Source organism: Bubalus bubalis, chromosome 16 (genome assembly GCF_019923935.1).
Source record: "Bubalus bubalis isolate 160015118507 breed Murrah chromosome 16, NDDB_SH_1, whole genome shotgun sequence".
Classification (NCBI taxonomy): domain Eukaryota; kingdom Metazoa; phylum Chordata; class Mammalia; order Artiodactyla; family Bovidae; genus Bubalus; species Bubalus bubalis.
In genome coordinates this window covers 60880189-60899964 of record NC_059172.1, presented here as the reverse complement: position 1 = coordinate 60899964, position 19776 = coordinate 60880189, and the positions used below count along the sequence as shown (strand labels likewise).

The window sequence follows — 19776 nt, the reverse complement described above, 5'->3', positions numbered from 1 at the left end:
TCCCATTCACTTTTATTTTGAAAGGAAAAATAAAAGCAGCAACACTACAACACCCTACCCTGCCCCCCGCCACCACTTGTCCTGTTTGACTCCAGCCTTACTTATTAGACTGGAACTTTCTGAGGGCAGAATTGTTTTTTCTTTGACTGCATCCTTCACCCAGTAAGGGATCACAGATACACTTGGATTTTTAACAAAGAAGCAACACAAACACCCCAAGGCTCCAGGGTGGCCTCCTTTCTTCTTAGAGATTTTGCAGAGACGAAATTGTTCAGAAAAGCAAAATGAGCTGCCCACAGTCAGGGATCTGCCATCCCTGCCAATTCCTGATTAATCAACAAGGAAGGAGTTTCCTTTAAAGAAAAGAAATATGGACCGGAAGAGAGAGAGAGCTTGCTTATCACTCTCCTCCAGCCCTGCCACCCTCTGTAACGCTTGGTCTCCAGTACAATTCTGGCTAAATAGACCTGGTCCAGGCTAACTAGTTAGCAATGGACCCGGCAGGGAACAGCTGGATAACTTAGTCTCTGACTAATAAATACATGGCCAATAGAAAAAAAAAAAATCCGAATTTCAAGGTTAAGAATCCGCCTGCCAATCCAGGGGGCAAGGGTTCGATCCCTGGTCCAGGAAGATTCCACATGCCATGGGGCCACTAAGCCCACACACCACAACTACTGAAATCTGAGTGACCTAGAAGCCATGGCACTGAGAAGCCCAAGCACCACAACCAGAGAGGAGCTCCTTCTTTCCACAACTACAGCAAGCCTGTGCACAGCAACGAAGACCCAGTGCAGCCAAAAATAAATAAATGAATTAAAAAAAAATTTTAAAGACACCTCTAGAACAACTCTTTCTCCTCTTTTACAATTTTCCCACAACCGCTGGCCAGATGCAACAGAAAACACTCAACATTTCACCATTTCCCCCAGCACAAGGGGCTTCCCAGGTGGCGCTAGTGGTAAAGAACTTGCCTGCCAGTGCAGGAAACATAAGAGACGTGGATTCGATCCCTGGGTGGGGAAGATCCCCTGGAGGAGGGCACGGCAACCCACTCCAGTTCTTTCCTGGAGAATCCCATGGACAGAGGAGCCTGGCAGGCTACAGTCTGTAGGGTTGCAAAGACTGAGACACGATGGAAGCATGTTAGCACACATGCACCCAGCACCAGAGGTTACTCCCCGCCCCCACCCCCCCACCTCCCAGGCTGGTGGACAGCAGCCTCTTTGTAAGAAAAGTGAACATCGGTGTGTAGACTGGGCGGAGGTGAGTGGGTGTCTGCAGTCCGTGCCCTGCCTCGTTCTGGTCTTGCGAACGCAATCCTAAAGGTTAATAATAATCACAACAGGCAGCCCATCATTGCCTCCCTGTCTGGCTGAGAGGTTTACAACTTAAACTCATGGCAGAGGGAGAAATTGGCTCAATCACTTGGAGTAATGGTACATGGAGAGCCAGTTGGGCATGACTGCTATTTAACTCAAGGAAACTGGGCTGCTGCGGCAGAGTCTAGGTACACGTTAATAAACATGTCATGCTCCGAGGTGAAAATTAACACTGCCCCCTGCACTTTATATCTGCACTCCCCACTCCGCTCTCCATTTGCCCGCTTGCCTCATCCCAACCAGATAAATGGGACAAGACTGGGAGAACGGGGCTGCAAACCGATGCTTACAGCTATTATTATATCAATAATCACAGGTCATCCTTTATTCTTTCAAAGAGCTTTTATTTCTCATAAGACCTTACCCCAAATATTTATAATCAGGCATTTTGTAGGGGGAAGGGAGAAAAGAAAGAGTATCTGACATCATCGCTAATAATAGCTAACATTTTCAGAACTTTGACTGTGGCCAAGCACCCTGGTACATGTTCCTAGCCACTCAATCAGATGGGCACCATTATTTGTCCTCGATTTAGCTGGTGAGGACAGTACAAGACAAGAGTTCAAATAACGGACCCCGAATCACCCAAGATCTAGGAAATGGGAATATGGTATTTGAATGCAGATCCATGTGAGTAAATGAGAGCCCAAGTTCTCAGCCTTTTTGCTACACTAGCTGTTTAAGGGACAAAGGAGAAAGTGGAGGAAGACACAATGATTGGCTTAACAGTGTTCTCAACTAGTCCTAGTTTTAGCCCTCAAAAGCTCAGATAGGTCCACATTATGATGCCTTCCCATCCACCCTTCCCCAGTGGGCATGTTGCTCTTCCACCACAAATTAAGGACTCAGCTTTACCATGTGCCAAGTACGGCAGATATAGAGGTGAAACTCACAACCATCTTTGTCCCCAGGCTTACAGTCTAATAGAGAGACAGCTAAGAAAAGTATGTTCATAGAAAAAAGGGTGAACTAAAAGCTGTTGGACTCTCTCTTGGTTTTCCCCTTGACCCTGTCCATACAAGATGCTCCATTCTCAATGGATCTGCTCTACATGTAACCTAAGTTGTCAAGAGGGCCTGGGGTCAACCCCTTGTCCCAGGCCAGGATCCCAGCTCAGGCGCCATGACCCTGCTGCTCTGACAAATGAAACTAGGTGTATGTAATAAGGTAATGCTGCTGCTGCTGCTGCCAAGTCGCTTCAGTCGTGTCCGACTCTGCGACCCCTTAGACAGCAGCCCACCAGGCTCCCCCATCCCTGAGATTCTCCAGGCAAGAACACTGGAGTGGGTTGCCATTTCCTTTTCCAATGCATAAAAGTGAAAAGTGAAAGTGAAGTCACTCAGTCGTGTCCGACTCTTAGCGACCCCATGGACTGCAGCCCACCAGGCTCCGTCCATGGGATTTTCTAGGCAAGAGTACTGGAGTGGGTGCCATTGCCTTCTCCTAGTTACTATAATAAACAAACTGTAAAATACATAATAGCTGAAAGACATCAATTTAAATTTGGATTTCAAATGGTTTTAGCATTCCTATGTGCTGTGCAATATTTGGGATACACTTATATTAAAATTGTTCATTATTTATCTGAAATTCAAATTTAACTGAGTGTCCTGCCTAAGTGTCCTGCTTGTCTTTGCCAAGCCTACTCAAGACATCAAAGGTTTTTGGGCTTGTTTGTTTTTTATATTTATTTATTTATTTGGCTGTGCCAGGTCTTAGTTGCAATATTTGGGTTCAAGTTCCCCGGCCAGAGATTGAACCCCAGCCTCCTGCCTTGGGAATGGGGAGTTCTAGCTTCTGGCCCACACGGGAAGTTCCCGACATCAAAGGTTTTTTTTCTTGTTTATATAAAGCCCACATTGGGAGTTCTCAGTAGACAGGTAGCCGCCCTCCAAGGCTCCTTCCATCTTGGCTCTGTCATTTTCATCACTCAGTTTTCAAGGTATCTGTAGGCTCACAGGGCCAAGTCCCAGAAAGGGGAAAGGCCTGGAGAATTCCACGTGGGAGTCTTTATGGGTCGGTCCTGGTAGCGGCACAATGGACTTCTGATCACAATCCATTCACTGGCCAAAACTCAGTCACATGGCCTGTACCTGGCAGCAGGGTAAGCTGAAAAATGTAATCCAGTGTGTGCTCAGGAAGATATTTGGAAAACAGCTAGCCAGTCTCTGCCACACTGGGTAACAGCAGAACTAACCTGTCAGTGCTGGTGCCTAATCTCCTGTGCTAGTTTCAGGCTTAGTCAGCAGTCCTGCACCCACTGAGGTCCCCAGCAGATCAGATGCTTCTTCTCAGCCCTGGACTAGGTAACTAATAGGCACAGGGATTAGGGGTACAAGGCCACTGTAGGAGTAATAAGTGTTACCATGAATTCATATGAGTTCATTTTGATCCAGTGCAATTTAATAAATATTTATCATTGCTCTTAGGATACTGAGAAAAGCTTGGTTCTAGGCCCCCAAGGGAGACATAAACTGATCTAGAACCCAATTATAGCCTCAAGAAGCTATATACAATTAAATTCAACAGCTATCCTCCACCCTTATCTACATCCTTTGGATTTTTCAAAAGCTGATGAAAAACCCACAGGTACAAAGAATTCTGCCCTAAATGTTAGGGTACAGGATGGTTCCTCTTCTAAATTCCTGAAACTTTTGGTGTCTATGTCCATTTATTCATTCATTCATCCATGTGTATATGCATTTGTTCAATGAGTTCATTCGTGAACATTGATTGAGACCTTCTCTGACAGTGGGCAGGCTCTGAGGACAGGGACAGGGAATCCAAGTTGAACAAGACTGAGACCAAGCCTTCTAGAAACTCTCAAAAGAAGGAGTGATTAGAATGCACATAATTCAGCCAGATACAAGGCAGATGGTGGTCAACATGGAGAGGAAGGAGAAATTAATTCTAACTGGAGGGTGGAGTGGAGAACACTGCATCAAGATCCAACAAGGGAGACTTAACTGGTGGTCCAGTGGTTAAGACTCCATACTTGCTCATGCTTGATCCCACAGGCCACATGGCAGGGGCAAAAAAAAAAAAAAAAAGCCCAAAGATCCAACAATGAACTTCCCAGAGACAAATGAACCTGCCCTGCAGACAGGGCCTCAGGCAAAGTGTCCACAACTCCCTTCACAGGCATCTGCTTGTCTCCCACCCACTCAGGCCCAACGGAAGAAAGGCAGTGAGCTCTCCTCAAGGGAGAACTCCAAGGCAGTCTCTCATTTTATCTTAAAAATTCACACAAAATTTGAATTCCACTCCACAGGATACTAACGTTTGTTTTGCTGTGATAATTTTAACATAATTGGCTTAAATTACCTGTCATTGAGTAAAATCATTTCATCTTGTGGCTTATGTACCCTCAACATACCACTTCTGTTTGAAGAGTACCTTTTCGGGAAATTTGGCTTCCCAGGTGGTTCAGCGGTAAAGAATTCGCCTGCCAGTGCAGGAGACACAGGAGATGCAGGTTCGATCCCTGGGTGAGGAAGATCCCCTGGAGAAGGAAATGGCAAACCACTCCAGTATTCTTGCCTGGGGAACCCCATGGACAGAGGAGCCTGGCGGGTTACAGTCCATGGGATCACAAAGAGAGACTGAGCATGAATGCATGCATTTTCCAGAAATTTAGCTTCTGCAAGCGTAGGACTGGAAATTCAGTTTTCACTTATTTTATCTCTTTTCTCTTTCTCCCTCAGGATATAGGAAAGATTCCGCTTTAAGGATTCTGAGACTAGCCATATGCTTTGTGAACACATAACACAATAACCATTGATGAATTTTGTATTAAACAGGCTAGTTTTCATACACTTCTCTCACATCTGGTAAGAAATATACAAAATAATACAACTTGGATACGAGTTGTTATTTCTGGATGGTGGTGCTTCTGGGGACACCTTCAAGGAGCATGATCCTCCTCCTACAGTCCTTCTAGACTATGCAGGTTGCTCCTGCTGTAAAACAGCTGCCCCGGATTCCAACGTGCAAAGTTAAACCCCTCACAATTTAAACAACTGACTAAAGTTTAAAAGCACAAGAAAATGTTACGTTTTTCCCTTCTTCCTGACCTCCCCACAAAGAAACACCAAAGTGTTAAAAAAAAAAAAAAAAAATCCTGTTTCTGATGAAGACTCAGGGGTTAATTTTCAGCATGGTGCCTGGGGATTGCAGGCTTCCCTTGTGGCTCAGCTGGTAAAGAATCCGCCTGCAATGCGAGAGACATGGGTTTGATCCCTGGGTTCGGAAGCTCCCCTGGAGGTAGGGCATGGCAACCCACTCCAGCGCTCTTGCCTGGAGAATCCTCATGGACAGAGGAGGCTGGTGGGCTGCAGTCCATGGGGCTGCAAAGAGTTGGACACGACTGAGCGACTAAGAACTGCTCTGGGGATTTCACTGTGGGACTCCCGTTACTTGTCATGGGAGTCTCGCTGCTTCATTTCATGCATACTGTAGGTGCCCCTCGACAGCCACAAAATTTTAGTTTTGAAATTGAGGCCGTCTTTTTCAGAACAAATCAGATTACAAGAAAATGCCAAAACTACTCTGTGTTGGCCTGGGGCCAGGGTTTGTGCTTGTGTGTATCTGAAGAGGAGAACTGCCTTTCCCTAGCGTGCAAATGTCCCTTTCAGAGACAACAGCATTAAAACATTATGCCCAAGAGCTGACAGCCATGGTTGTGTGCCTCACCCCAAAGCTTTGTTTGGAACCCCATAAAACCTGGCACATGGTTTGTGACACCCAGTGAAACACAGGGCCTCTCCCTAGTAACTGGAGCCCTGCTGCCTGTCATTAAGGGACCTCTCTTATTAAGCGTCTCTATTTTAAATGGCTGTCATCATCTGGTTCCAGTGTACATTAAATCCCATTATAATTATAAGCACACTTCCCCATAGCATCCGTTGCAGATTTCATCCACACTGCCTACCCCCTCAGGGCATCTTTGCACTAATAACAACTCAGATTTGCTATTTGAGTTGACAACATTAGGTCCCAACACCATTTGCAATATGCTGGTGGGAGAGACAGAAGAAAAAGCTTTCTCTTCCTCAGTCACAAAATCTTGGGGTCATAGTGACCCAAGGCCTCTGGGGCTAAGAGAAATAACCCCTCTTCTCCTCCCTTTGAAACACTCTCTGCCTTACAGAAAAGAAGGGCAATCTTGGTACTTGGAAGAGAAGCCTAGGTGTAAATATCACTAACCAGACGTCCACTGGGAAAAGATGACAATTACCAAAGAAACTATCTTCTTATTTTCTTTTCTAGACTTCAAATAACCAGAAGCTACACCTCACCTGATTTTTTTTTCCTCTGCTTTTTAGAGGGGGGATGAAAGGAAGTGGGATGAAATAATTAAATTAAGAAAACAAACAAAAGAAAACTATCAGCATATGCACTGAGGGCAAATATGACTCTGCTTAGCTTTTTTTTTTTTTTTGGTTGAGTCTCATGGCTTTCAGGATCTTAGTTCCCTGACCAGGGATTGAACCTGGGCCTCCTGCAGTAGAAGTGTGGAGTTCTAACCACTGGATGGTCAGAGAATTCCCGACTCCGCTTAGTTTTTGACATTATCAGTATCTATCTAGAGGATATCTCAGTGATGGCCGTGAAGCACCATAAGATCATTTGACTCTAAAAATGGACACAATAAGCTTACTGTGTTTTTTCCCTCAAGGGTCCCCAGTGGGGTAAAGATCTGAGAGTATGTGTGATGGCCTAAAGATCTCACCTGCCAATACAGGAGACCTGGGTTCAATCCCTGGGTCGGGAAGATCCCCTGAAGGAGGGCATGGCAACCAACCCACTCCAGTATTCTTGTCTGGAGAATCCTATGGACAGAGAAGCTGGCGGGTTCCGGTCCATAGCGTTGCAGAGTCTGACTCAACTGAAGTGACTTAGCATGCACACATGACTGCCTGCTGCATCTTCTGGTGGCAACCTGGAATTCCCCATTGTAGAGGAGACTATTTACATTTTTAATTTTTTTCCATTCAGGGCCTTCACTGCCAGCATCCTTCCCTGAATATTCTTCATTCTGTATCACAAGGTTTTGGAGAAATATGAAGTGGCTGCTTCTCCCCCAAAGACAGGAGTCTTTGATTTCATTTTCATGATAGGAAATTTTACCTTTCAATTTTAAGACTATTTTCCAATGAAGGAGCTGGAACAAAATGGTTTGGAACATTTTGTTAACCCTCAAGCAGAATACTCAAAACAACACAATCACCTTCTTCCTGGGCATCTACTTAATTGGAATTTTATTGTAATTCCAAACTCCCTTCTCAACTTTTGCTGAGATTTTTTTTCCCCCCAGTACTGTGCCACTCAGCTTTCGGCTTGCGGTTCTGACTGGGGAGTGAACCTGGGCCCGTCGGCAGTGAAAGTGTAGAGTCCTCACCACTGGATCTCCAGGGACTTCCTTGACTGAGATTTCTGAGGAGGAAAGAAAGTGCAGAGATCTGGGCATCTAAGTCTGCCTCCTTGGTGGCCTGATTCAATGTAGAACTGTTCAGTTCCCAGCTTGGCTGGCTGTTGCGGAGGACTTGGTCTTTTGTGAAGTAAGAGGAGAAGGGAAATTAAAAGCCCTTATTTCCTTTTTTTATCCCAAGAGGCTATATAGGAGCTTCCCTGGTAGCTCAGTTGGTAAAGATTCCACCTGCAATGCGGGAGACCTGGGTTCAATCCCTGGGTGGGGAAGATCCCTTAGAGAACGTATGGCAATCAGTCCAGTATCCTTGCCTGGAGAATCCCCATGGACAGAGGTGCCTGGCAGGCTGCGGTCCATGGGGTCGCAAAGAGTTGGACACGACTGAGCAACTAAGCACAGCACAGCACAGCACAGATCAGATCAGATCAGTCGCTCAGTCGTGTCCGACTCTTTGTGATCCCATGAATCGCAGCATGCCAGGCCTCCCTGTCCATCACCAACTCCCGGAGTTCACTGAGACTCACGTCCATCAAGTCAGTGATGCCATCCAGCCATCTCATCCTCTGTCGTCCCCTTCTCCTCTTGCCCCCAATCCCTCCCAGCATCAGAGTCTTTTCCAATGAGTCAACTCTTCGCATGAGGTGGCCAAAGTACTGGAGTTTCAGCTTTAGCATCATTCCTTCCAAAGAAATCCCAGGGCTGATCTCCTTCAGAATGGACTGGTTGGATCTCCTTGCAGTCCAAGGGACTCTCAAGAGTCTTCTCCAGCACCACAGTTCAAAAGCATCAATTCTTCGGCGCTCAGCCTTCTTCACAGTCCAACTCTCACATCCATACATGACCACAGGAAAAACCATAGCCTTGACTCGACGACCCTTTGTTGGCAAAGTAACGTCTCTGCTTTTGAATATGCTATCTAGGTTGGTCATAACTTTCCTTCCAAGGAGTAAGCGTCTTTTAATTTCATGGCTGCCATCACCATCTGCAGTGATTTTGGAGCCCCAAAAAATAAAGTCTGACACTGTTTCCACTGTTTCCCCATCTATTTCCCATGAAGAGATGGGACCGGATGCCATGATCTGTTTTCTGAATGTTGAGCTTTAAGCCAACTTTTTCACTCTCCTCTTTCACTCTCATCAAGAGACTTTTTAGTTCCTGTTCACTTTCTGCCATAAGGGTGGTGTCATCTGCATATCTGAGGTTATTGATATTTCTCCCGGCAATCTTGATTCCAGCTTGTGTTTCTTCTAGTCCAGCGTTTCTCATGATGTACTCTGCATATAAGTTAAATAAGCAGGGGGACAATACACAGCCTTGACGTTCTCCTTTTCCTATTTGGAACCAGTCTGTTGTTCCATGTCCAGTTCTAACTGTTGCTTCCTGACCTGCATACAGATTTCTCAAGAGGCAGATCAGGTGGTCTGGTATTCCCATCTCTTTCAGAATTTTCCACAGTTTGTTGTGATCCACACAGTCAAAGGCTTTGGCATAGTCAATAAAGCAGAAATAGATGCTTTTCTGGAACTCTTGCTTTTTCCATGATCCAGCGGATGTTGGCAATTTGATCTCTGGTTCCTCTGCCTTTTCTAAAACTAGCTTGAACATCAGGAAGTTCATGGTTCACATATTGCTGAAGCCTGGCTTGGAGAATTTTGAGCATTACTTTACTAGCGTGTGAGATGAGTGCAATTGTGCGGTAGTTTGAGCATTCTTTGGCATTGGCTTTCTTTGGGATTGGAATGAAAACTGACCTTTTCCAGTCCTGTGGCCACTGCTGAGTTTTCCAGATTTGCTGGCATATTGAGTGCAGCACTTTCACAGCATCATCTTTCAGGATTTGGAATAGCTCAACTGGAATTCTATCACCTCCACTAGCTTTGTTCGTAGTGATGCTTTCTAAGGCCCACTTGACTTCACATTCCAGGATGTCTGGCTCTAGGTCAGTGATCACACCATCGTGATTATCTGAGTCATGAAGCTCTTTTTTGTACAGTTCTTCTGTGTATTCTTGCCATCTCTTCTTAATATCTTCTGCTTCTGTTAGGTCACAGCACAGAGGCTATATAATCTAGAAATTATGATCATGAGCTTTGAAGTTGGAATGGTCTGATTTAGGTCTTGGCTCTGATAATTTAACAGCTTGGGTAGTAAGTACTTAACCTCTCTGAGCCTCAGGTTTCCCATCCGTAGAAATGGGGGAAAGGACAATACGTGCATTATGAGAGTTGTTACAAGGATTAAATAAAATAATACAGGTAATTGTTAAGATTCACAGGCAGTGCTCAGAATGAGGTATAATCCCCATGGTCTCCCTCCTGTAAGATCACTTAGACCTGATGTGCCCTTCTCTTCCACAACCTGAGTTCTGAAGGGCTGCTACCAGAGGGAGGTACATGAGTAAAGGAGGAGATAAAGGGATAAGATGTTTTAGTGATGGAATTCCACCCAAAGGTCAACTCATCTGTTCCTCTGTTTCCAGCAGGATGATGTCCCTGGAAGATTGAAGTCTCTCCTATTTTTAGGATCTGTCAAAACTGATGTCCCAGTTTCTCTTACCACACCCAAGAAAAAAAAAAAAGTTAAAAAAAATCTACTACAGATACTTGAACATGAGAGACAGAGAGAGAGAGAGAGAATGAAAATTTTCTGCTGTAATTTTCCATCCTGCTGGTTTTTAGGTGCTGCCATATGAAATCTCTGAACTGGAGATTCTCATCAGCCTTCCTGGGGCCCAAGGACACACAGTTCTGGCTATAAATGGTGCCAGTTTTGGTGAGGGAGCTGCTGCCACTTTATCTGGGCCCAATAAACCTTATCAAACTGCTGTGCAGCCAGCCTTCAGCACTAAGTGGAAATGCTTGGAGCCCAACGCTGGCACTCAGCCCAAAGCCTCGCCTGCCTGCCTCCTTTTTTGTTACCTTCACCACCTCTTAAATTCGGGCATTAATCTCTCTTTAACACTTACTAACAAGGGCCGGGCTTTTTAATGGGTCGAGTTTATGAAGCAAGGGAGATTTTCACATAGCATGAGTATGGCGTGGAGGTTGGGGGGGAGGGGTCCAGGGCCACAGAGGATTTCTTCTTTCCCATTGTTTCCCCAGAGAGTCTCCCTGCCTCTGATTGAGGATTAATAGGAGATTAGATCAGGGGTTAATTGTGTGCTTCGCCTCTTACTGCACCCAGGAGCGGCTGGTAGGTGGACGTGGAGAGAGGGAGCAACCTTCGGAAGGTGCTATCTAGGCAGAAGCTAAATGCTTCAGTTAAATGCTTCCTTCTATTTCCCTGGTGAAGCACCAGGACCATCCTCTCTTCTTCCATCTCTCTCCTCTTGTTCTCCTTAAGGATCAGTTCTTTTTTAAAAATTGAATTATAGTTGATTTACAATATTGTGTTAGCTTCAGGTGCATAGCAAAGTGATGCAGTTATAATATATTTAGATTTTTTCCATTACAGGTCATTACAAGATACTTAATAAAGTTCCGTGTGTGTGTGTTAGTCTCTCAGTTGTGTCTGACTCTGCAACCCCATGGACTGTGGCCCACCAGGCTCCTCTGTCCATGGAATTCTCCAGGCAAGAATACTGGGGTGGGGAGCCATTCCCTTCTCCAGGGGACCTTCCCCACCCCGGGATTGAACCTGGGTCTCCTGCACTGCAGACAGATTCTTTACCGTCTGAGCCAACCAGGAAGCCCTAGAGTTACCTGTCGTCGTCCTCATGAAGTCACTCAGTTGTGTCGGACTCTTTGCGACCCCAAGGACTGTAGCCTACTAGGCTCCTCTCTCCATGGGATTCTCCAGACAAGAGTACTGGAGTGGGTTGCCATTTCCTTCTCCAGAGGATCTTCCCAACCCAGGGATTGAACCTGGGTCTCCTGCATTCCAGGCAGACGCTTTAACCTCTGAGCCATTTGTACTACACAATAAATCCTTGTTGTTTATCACACCAGTTCTTTCTCAACTTTCCTTAAATTTCTTTCTTCTTACAGTCTGTAGACCTTAGCTAGAAAAGTAGCCCTATCATAGATTGCTCTTTATTGTTCATCAGAATACCCAGGGACTGGGTTTTCCCTGGCATCCGTCAGACACTGCGGTGTTGTCTGCTCTCAGAGGAAAACTAACTCCCTTTCTTCACTTTCAAGTGGCTTCTCTCCGGTCTTCTCTACCCTGACTCCTGCAGGAAGGTCTGAGCACTTTTCCTGTGAGCAGGAGACAGGGGCGGGCTTGCTGGGATGGAGCTGCCTGTTCTCGGGACTGGTCCATTAGCAGCTCTTGTGAACCCGGATCAGTTCTGATGGAAACTCTGGCCAGCTGGCCTTGCCAGGCCGGAAGTGGATTTTTGCCTCTAGCGGGCCTCTGCCATCTTCCAAGACGCTTCAATTCTTGGGGCCTGACCCTCGGTTTGGGGCAGTGCCAGAGGGCGCATCGGGATATGCTCATGCGTGAGTCCGGTGGGAAACCTTTGACCCACCCCCTCGTCAGGGACAGAGTGTGGGGACTCCGGATTCAGTGATTGAAGCCCCGCGTTGCGAAGATCGTATGACCTCCAGGGACGACTGTCTGGAGACCCAGCGAGGGCGCTCTCCACCACTACCCTCACCATAGCCGGAAGTCAAGGTGTGTGCCCAGAAAATGGGCGTTTTCCACCTCTCGCCCACCACCTTCGCCAAGTTCCAAGGAAAGGGTGAAGACGGGGGCTCTCCGCAGCCCGCGGAAGGGCGCATGTCTTCTGGTTGTTCTAGGGCTTCCTGACCTCAGCTGCGCCCTCTAAAGTGGAGCGGTCAGCAGAGAGGAGGCACTTTGGGGAGCCTGGAGCGTCTCACCGCCCCCTAAAGACTTTGTCCCGAACTGAGCGCAGTTCTTGCGGAACTGCTTCCAGCCAAGGTTCCCTGGGGGACGGGGGCGGGGGGAAGGCGGGGGCGGGGGGAAGGCGGGGGCCGCGGCGCAAGGGAGGGTTGCCGGCGCAAGGGAGGGTTGCCGGGGGGTGGGGTGGGGAAATCTAGGGGATGCTCAAGACTGCGAAGAAAAGTTTCCCTCGCGCCTCGATCTTGGCCTCCAGAGGTCGCGACAGCTAAAATGGGGGCGTCTCCCCTCGACGACAAATCCCCGCGGGAGCCTATGGCACTCGGTTCACCCGGGCCCGCGAACTCTGCGCCTGGAGGCGAATCGCAGTCTGGATGCTCAGAAGGCCTGGAGGCCCCAAAGCGCTTGGCTTGGGTACCATGAAAACGAGCTTCTAAAGACGACGCCGGGGTCCAGGGGTGCCGTCCCGAGCCCCGAGAAAAAAGTGAAAGGCGAGATGACACGCACTCATGGGGCAAACGTTGGGAGAAAAAATTCCGAGCCTGGAAGCAGCAGGGAAACACAAAACCTGTTCCCACTGGAGATTAAAATTCTGGGGGTTGAAGATGGGGGCAGCGCCCCTCATCTCCGCTGCCCTCACCGAGGCGCCCAAATCCCTGGTGCGCCTCTCTACGAGCTCCTCCTTCTCTCCTCTCCGCCTGGCCGGTGAGCTGCGGCCGCCAGCGCCCCAGCAGCAGCTAGATGTCAGGCGAAGCCCGGAGCGCGGCGCGCGGGGAAGGGAGGGGACTGCAGGGGAGGGGAGGGGTGGGGCGGAGAGCGCGCGCGGGCTCGGCCAGTGCGGGGGGTGGGCGGGCTGAGCTGGGGGACGGCGCGGGAGGGGGAGGGAAGGGGGGCAGCTGTGGGCAGGGAGCCGGGCTCGGCCGCCAGCACTAAAGATGGAGAGGCGCCGGGGCCTCGCAGGGGAGGGGGCTCGGCGTTGACGTGGGACGCGGCGGAGGCGCCGCAGCCGGTGGTGATTTGCTAACCTCGCAGCACAGAGGAGTTGAGGGCGATGAGAGCGGGTACTGCGAACTGCCGGGCGATGCCGCCGCTACCGCCGTGATACCGAGAGCAACAGTTCCCCAGCAACACCCCTCCCAGACAGAGGCACACACCCCCAAGAGGCACGCACACCCACCCCACGGCACCCGGCTCGGCAGTGGTGAGTTGGGGGCCAGGGAGAGGCGCACCGCCCAGAGATAGCTGTGCGCCCGGGCGCCCCAGGGCTGGAGAGGTCTGGGGGGGCGCGCTCGCTTCGGCCACTCGACCGCTGGGCTTCTGCCTTATTTTATTCGGCTTGTTCCCTTCCTGCTGCTGCAGCCGTCGCCGCCGGCGGTTGGGGGTCGGCTGGAAGGGGGAGCCCTGGCTGTCAGCTTGGGCGCAGTTGCCTCCCCAACCCTTCCACTCCAGGGCACAGTCGGGGTGAGAGGTGGGGGCCAGAGCGGTCTGCGGGGCCGGGGGCCACAAACGGAGGGCTGGGAATAGGAGGCTTTGTACCACCAGGGGCCGGCGGAGGAGCCGGGAGCCTGTGGGTGCTCATATGTATGCCGACCGGTGCGCGGGCGCGAGATAGGGCTGTGGTTTATTTGTGTGTTTATTCGCCCGCCAGCTGGGAAGCTAGGATCGGAGGAGTGGTTTTGGGGGCGGAGGGGAGCCGGACTGGGACCCACTTGGGTTTTGTTTCTCTTTGGAAAACGTGGTGGGCTCCTTTTTCTTGATTGGACTTGATCCCCCCAGGTTTTGGGGGGGAGGGGCTCCGTGGTGGAGCGCTGGAGTGTCTCCAGCGCTCCGGGCCCTCCTCGGCTCTCGGCGGGACCGGCCGTGGCGCCGGAGCTCGCTGTGCGCTCCCGGCCGCGCTCGGTGGGTGCTCCGCTCTGCACCTGATGCGTTCGGGATGCCTTTCCCACCCCGGCGCGCCGTCAGCTCGCTCTCACAGCCCCTCGAACACTCCCGCACGCGCTCGAAATGCGCACGATCTCGCCGGCCCGCGGACCCGCTGGAACGCACAGACGCGCTCAGCACCGACTCGCTGGCCGCTCCCCGGAACGCTCGCAACGTGCCTGGGTCGGGCGCGCCTGCTGCTGGCGCCACCCGCCCGAGGCCGGGGACCTTGTCCGTCGCTCGCGGGGATCCCCGCCCTGGGTCGGAGAGAGAGGGCCCTCAGATCCCTTCTCGTCTTTCCTCCCACAACTCGTTGTCGGGCTTTTGTGCTTCCCCTTCGCCTCAAGGCGAGTCCGCCTTCTCGCCTCTCTCGCCCCGGCGTTCGGCCCGCCTGAACTCTTGCCTTAAGCCCGGGTCTCTTTCGCTTTTCTTCTTTCCTAACCCGGCTCCCTTTCTCGTTGCCATCTGGCTTCCTCGGAAAAGTTGCTTCCCCAAGTTTGCTGAAGTCGTCTCCAAGTCTCCGTAGGGGGTGGCTGGAAACGGGGTGGGGGGTGAGGGGCGGGAAGGTGTGAGAGCGCGATCGATCCCCGGAGCTCGAGCTGGTTAGTTCGGGCTTTCCGCCGTGACGAGGGGCACGGCGCTGCAGCCAGCACCAGCCGGCTCCCGGGCGCCGAGCCGCGGGTTTCGGGGATGGCTGATCAGGGCACCCTGGTTTCCTTCAGAACCTACGGTGCTTGCTTTGGGGAAGGAATTCGGGTAGACCAGCTTCCATTCTTTCGATTCCTACCCCCTAGTTCTCTGAAGCCCAAAGTCTGCGGGGAAAGCGCATGGTGGCAAGGCGCTTGTGAATGGTCACCGCCCCCCACCCCCACCATGGCCTCCGTTCTCACCCCAGGGTGGGGAGCAAAAGTGTCTTCTTGATTGACTGTCCTGTTAACCCTTTCTAAGTAAGATTTGTGGCTCTGGAGTCAATAGGGTTCCTTTTGGGGGCGGAGGCCAGCAGTGTTCCAAGAGGAAGAGCCCTTGCTCTGCGTTGCTCCCAATTGATTTCACAGCAATATTGGCCACAGCAAGGCCGAGGCTGGGAGGGACCTGGGCCTGTGAGATCTTTCAGACACGCTTTAGACTGGTTTGGGAGACTCAGAGCCCTGTTACTGATCCCAAACGGCACTTGGAGAGAGGCCTTTGTCTCCAGCTCAGTCTTCCCTTCATGCTGGTAACTCACACCATAGATGCTGGTGCCAATATCATCTCTCACCCCTCTGAGCCAGGTCTAGCAGTCCAGCATCAATTCCTCTTCGGGTCATGGGACTTGCCCATTCCCGGGAGCCTGTGGGAGACACTGGGAGTTTGGGTTCCCAGCACATGCACTCCTGGGTTTAGGGGGTGCATGTTTCCTAGGATCTCTCTGAAGGTCCTTCAATACCTAGCCTGCATATTACAGATCTTCCTCACTACTGGGTACTTGTGGGCAGGAGATAAGTGCAGCACATTATATAAGTGTGGCACATTATATAAGTGTGGACATGTGTGTTTGGGGCTTCCCAGGTAGTGCAGTGGTAAAGAATCGCCTGCCGATGCAGGAGATGCAGGAAACATGGGTTCAACCCCTGGGTGGGGAAGATCTGTTGGAGGAGGAAATGGCAACGCACTCCAGTAGTCTTGCCTGGAAAACTCCTTGGTCAGGAGCCTGGCAGGCTACAGTCATGGGGTTGCAAAGAGTTGGACACGACTAAGCATGCATGCACACACGTGTGTTAACTGTTTCTACTTCTCTAGTTGGTGCACGCACACATACATGCATACTACACAGTTGAGATTTTGGATTACTTATACAATCACTTTGAGGTACCCATGATTGGGAGTGAGCCAAGCTAGTACATAGACTATGTGTGTGTATTTCTCTTAGGGCCTAAGGAGAGGGTCAGGGCGTGGGTTCATCAGCCCTTTGCAACCCTGAGAAGAGTGGAAGGGCAGAGGCCCAGGAAGGCATTAACTGAGGGTGAAAAGGTGGGCTGGAGGAGGAGAATCTTGCCTGTAGATTTCTCTGAGCTGCTACTCTAGGCTGCTAGCCACAGCTAGGCTGGGTGTTGTTCCTGGGGCTACCACAATGAGGCAGGATTTAGAGAAACTTCGTTTTGAAGATGAGATTTGCTGCACGGGGGATTGAAAGTGAAATTGAGTGCTTACACTGACTAGAAGAGGGGGTTAAATTCTTACTCATTTAAATTAAGCACTGGGCATTTTCTCACAATCAGTGTTGATTTTGCACAGGAGCCCCCCACACTCAGATTTAAAGAAAGCTCAGGACTCACAAGACTCCATTGTAATTTTCATTTTACTTCTTCTAACAGATGTCATAGACCAGTGAATTAGGCATGTGCTACATAGCAGAACCTTCTTTTTACTCCTATCATCCTTGGGCCTGTAAAGGCAGTCATGTAGATTGCTAGGAAGCCCTTTCCCTCTATTAAAATCTCCAGGACTGTCTTGCTGCGGGTTTGGGTCAGGGGCTATTGATTGAATTCTTATTTTTAGGGACAGTAACTAATCTATCTTTTGTTCTTGCATCTCTTTTGCCTCTTTCCCCATTTCTCCCCTCTAGCCCTTGCCATTGGCCCAGGAAACACACCCTGCCCCGCCACGCAGAGCCAGGAAGGAAAGAAAGCCTCATGCCTAAGCCTCGGGGAGCACCATGGATCTGACAAAGATGGGCATGATCCAGCTGCAGAACCCCAGCCACCCCACGGGGCTCCTGTGCAAGGCCAACCAGATGCGGCTGGCCGGGACGCTGTGCGATGTGGTCATCATGGTGGACAGCCAGGAGTTCCATGCCCACCGGACTGTGCTGGCCTGCACCAGCAAGATGTTTGAGATCCTCTTCCACCGCAACAGCCAGCACTATACTCTGGACTTCCTGTCTCCCAAGACCTTCCAGCAGATTCTGGAGTATGCATACACGGCCACACTGCAAGCCAAGGCGGAGGACTTGGATGACCTGCTGTATGCCGCTGAGATCCTGGAGATCGAGTACCTGGAGGAGCAGTGCCTGAAGATCCTGGAGACCATCCAGGCCTCAGATGACAATGACACGGAGGCCACCATGGCGGAGGGCGGGGCCGAGGAGGAAGAGGACCGCAAGGCGCGCTACCTGAAGAACATCTTCATCTCGAAGCATTCCAGCGAGGAGAGTGGCTATGCCAGCGTGGCGGCCCAGAGCCTCCCTGGGCCCATGGTGGACCAGAGCCCTTCCGTCTCCACCTCATTTGGCCTTTCAGCCATGAGTCCCACCAAGGCGGCGGTGGACAGTCTGATGACCATAGGACAGTCTCTCCTGCAGGGGGCTCTTCAGCCGCCCACCGGGCCTGAGGAGCCGACCCTGGCTGGGGGTGGGCGGCACCCCGCGGTGGCTGAGGTGAAGCCGGAGATGATGCAGGTGGATGAGGTGCCTGGCCAGGAAAGCCCTGGGACCGTGGAGTCTAGCATCTCAGCTGGGATGGGGGACAAGGTGGAAGAAAGGGGCAAGGAAGGGCCCGGGACCCCTACTCGGAGCAGCGTCATCACCAGCGCCAGGGAGCTGCACTACGGACGTGAGGAGAGTGCTGAGCAGCTGCCGCCTCCGGTCGAGGCCGGCCAGGGGCCTCCCGGCCGACTGGAGCCCCCTGCGCCCCCAGCTGAGAAGCACCTGGGCCTCTATTCCGTGTTGCCCAACCACAAGGCCGATGCCGTGCTCAGCATGCCGTCCTCAGTGACCTCAGGCCTCCACGTGCAGCCCGCCCTGGCTGTCTCCATGGACTTCAGCACCTACGGGGGTCTGCTGCCCCAGGGCTTCATCCAGCGGGAGCTGTTCAGCAAGCTGGGGGAGCTGGCTGTGGGCATGAAGGCTGAGAGCCGCACCGTCGGGGAGCAGTGCAGTGTGTGCGGCGTGGAGCTTCCTGACAACGAGGCTGTGGAGCAGCACAGGTAGGCCCCTCTGCGCCCGTCACCCCCTCCCCGAATTTCTGGCCTCGGCCCCGCCTTTCTTCCCAGCTGTCCCATAGTCCTGGGGCCTGGCTCCCTTGTTCTCTTTGCTATTTGTGAAAAACCACCTGAGGGGATCACTTTTCAGGTCTGTTGAGAGAGTTTTGGGTCTTTCCTGAACACGGGGGAACTTACGCGCCCAGTTCCTTTTTTTTAAAAAAATTTGATTTTTATTTATTAATTTTTAGATCATGTCAAGTGGCTTACAGAATCTTAGTTCCCTGACCGAGGATTGAACTTCCACCTTCAGTAGTAGGACTGCCAGGGAATTCCTTTCGCCCAGTCTTCACTAAGCTCTTTGCGTTCTTTTTGCATTTGGGCTCCCGTTTTGCTTTTCCTGCTGTTGGGTCTTTTCTCCTCTGCCTGGAGAGACTCCTAAAGTGGAGGGAGGGAAAGGTGGGGTGAGGAGGAAGGGCCCACGGCCGGGGTCTGGCCACTCTGCCCAGTTTCAGGTACCTGAGTTCCCCTGTGGTGGTTCCTGCCAAGGCCGGCAGCTCAGGAGGAGGGGAGGGGCTGGAGTCTGCTTAGACCCAAGAGCAACTGCAGGTTCTAAACGATGTTCCTGGTGAACCTTCATCACCAGGAATGTTGCCTCCTCTCCCTTTTCATTCTCTGTCCTTGTAAACACGTTTCGGGGGAGCTGATTTAAATTCAAGGGAGAAGGATGGGTATGAGAAACATTGGTTTTGCAGCTTGCAGTCTTATTCTTAACCCATCCCTACTCACATTGAATTAAATACCACTTTGGGCCAGCATTGGCTTCCCTCTGGCTTCTGTTTCCTTCTCTGTGAAATAGCTTTTATGACATGCCTGCTTCAAATGCTTTTCGTGGAGTCATATTTTTGTTAACGGCAGTTTTCCCAGGTAGATGATGTTCTTGTTCATAGGGAGATAATAAGACCTTTTCTCAGGGTCAGGTAGATACCGAGAGGCAGAGCTGGATTCAAATTCAGGTCTTAACCTTCTTGCACTTTGCTGCCTCTCGGAGTTATTCAGTCCGAAAGAGTGTCTTGTCTGCACAACGAAGGGTTTTGAAATTGCTCATCAGAAGTGGAGTAAACACAGAGGGAATCTGCAGTGAGTTTGATGTGCCCGTCACATTACCCTCCAGTTCCTGGGTCAGGCGAGGGGTGTTAAGAAATCCAGTTTCTCTTTGTCATCTGTGATAACATTTCCCTGCACACTCTCTTGCCTGCTGTGCTGCAGATCTTGGGTGGATTCTTC

General features: G+C 50.7%; 1 protein-coding gene across 3 annotated transcripts in view; it reads left to right on the top strand.

Moving 5' to 3' along the window:
* The first annotated feature begins 12187 nt into the window (after positions 1-12187).
* The window catches only part of ZBTB16 (zinc finger and BTB domain containing 16), a 208293-nt gene continuing 200704 nt past the window's right edge, over positions 12188-19776 (top strand). The window contains exons 1-2 of one of the 3 annotated variants that reach the window (XM_025266867.3): positions 12188-12426; positions 17138-18495. In XM_025266867.3, coding sequence (XP_025122652.3) covers positions 17228-18495 — 1268 coding nt within the window. In that variant the 5' untranslated portion in view covers positions 12188-12426; positions 17138-17227. The other 2 variants (XM_025266865.3, XM_025266866.3) reach the window with 2 other exon arrangements.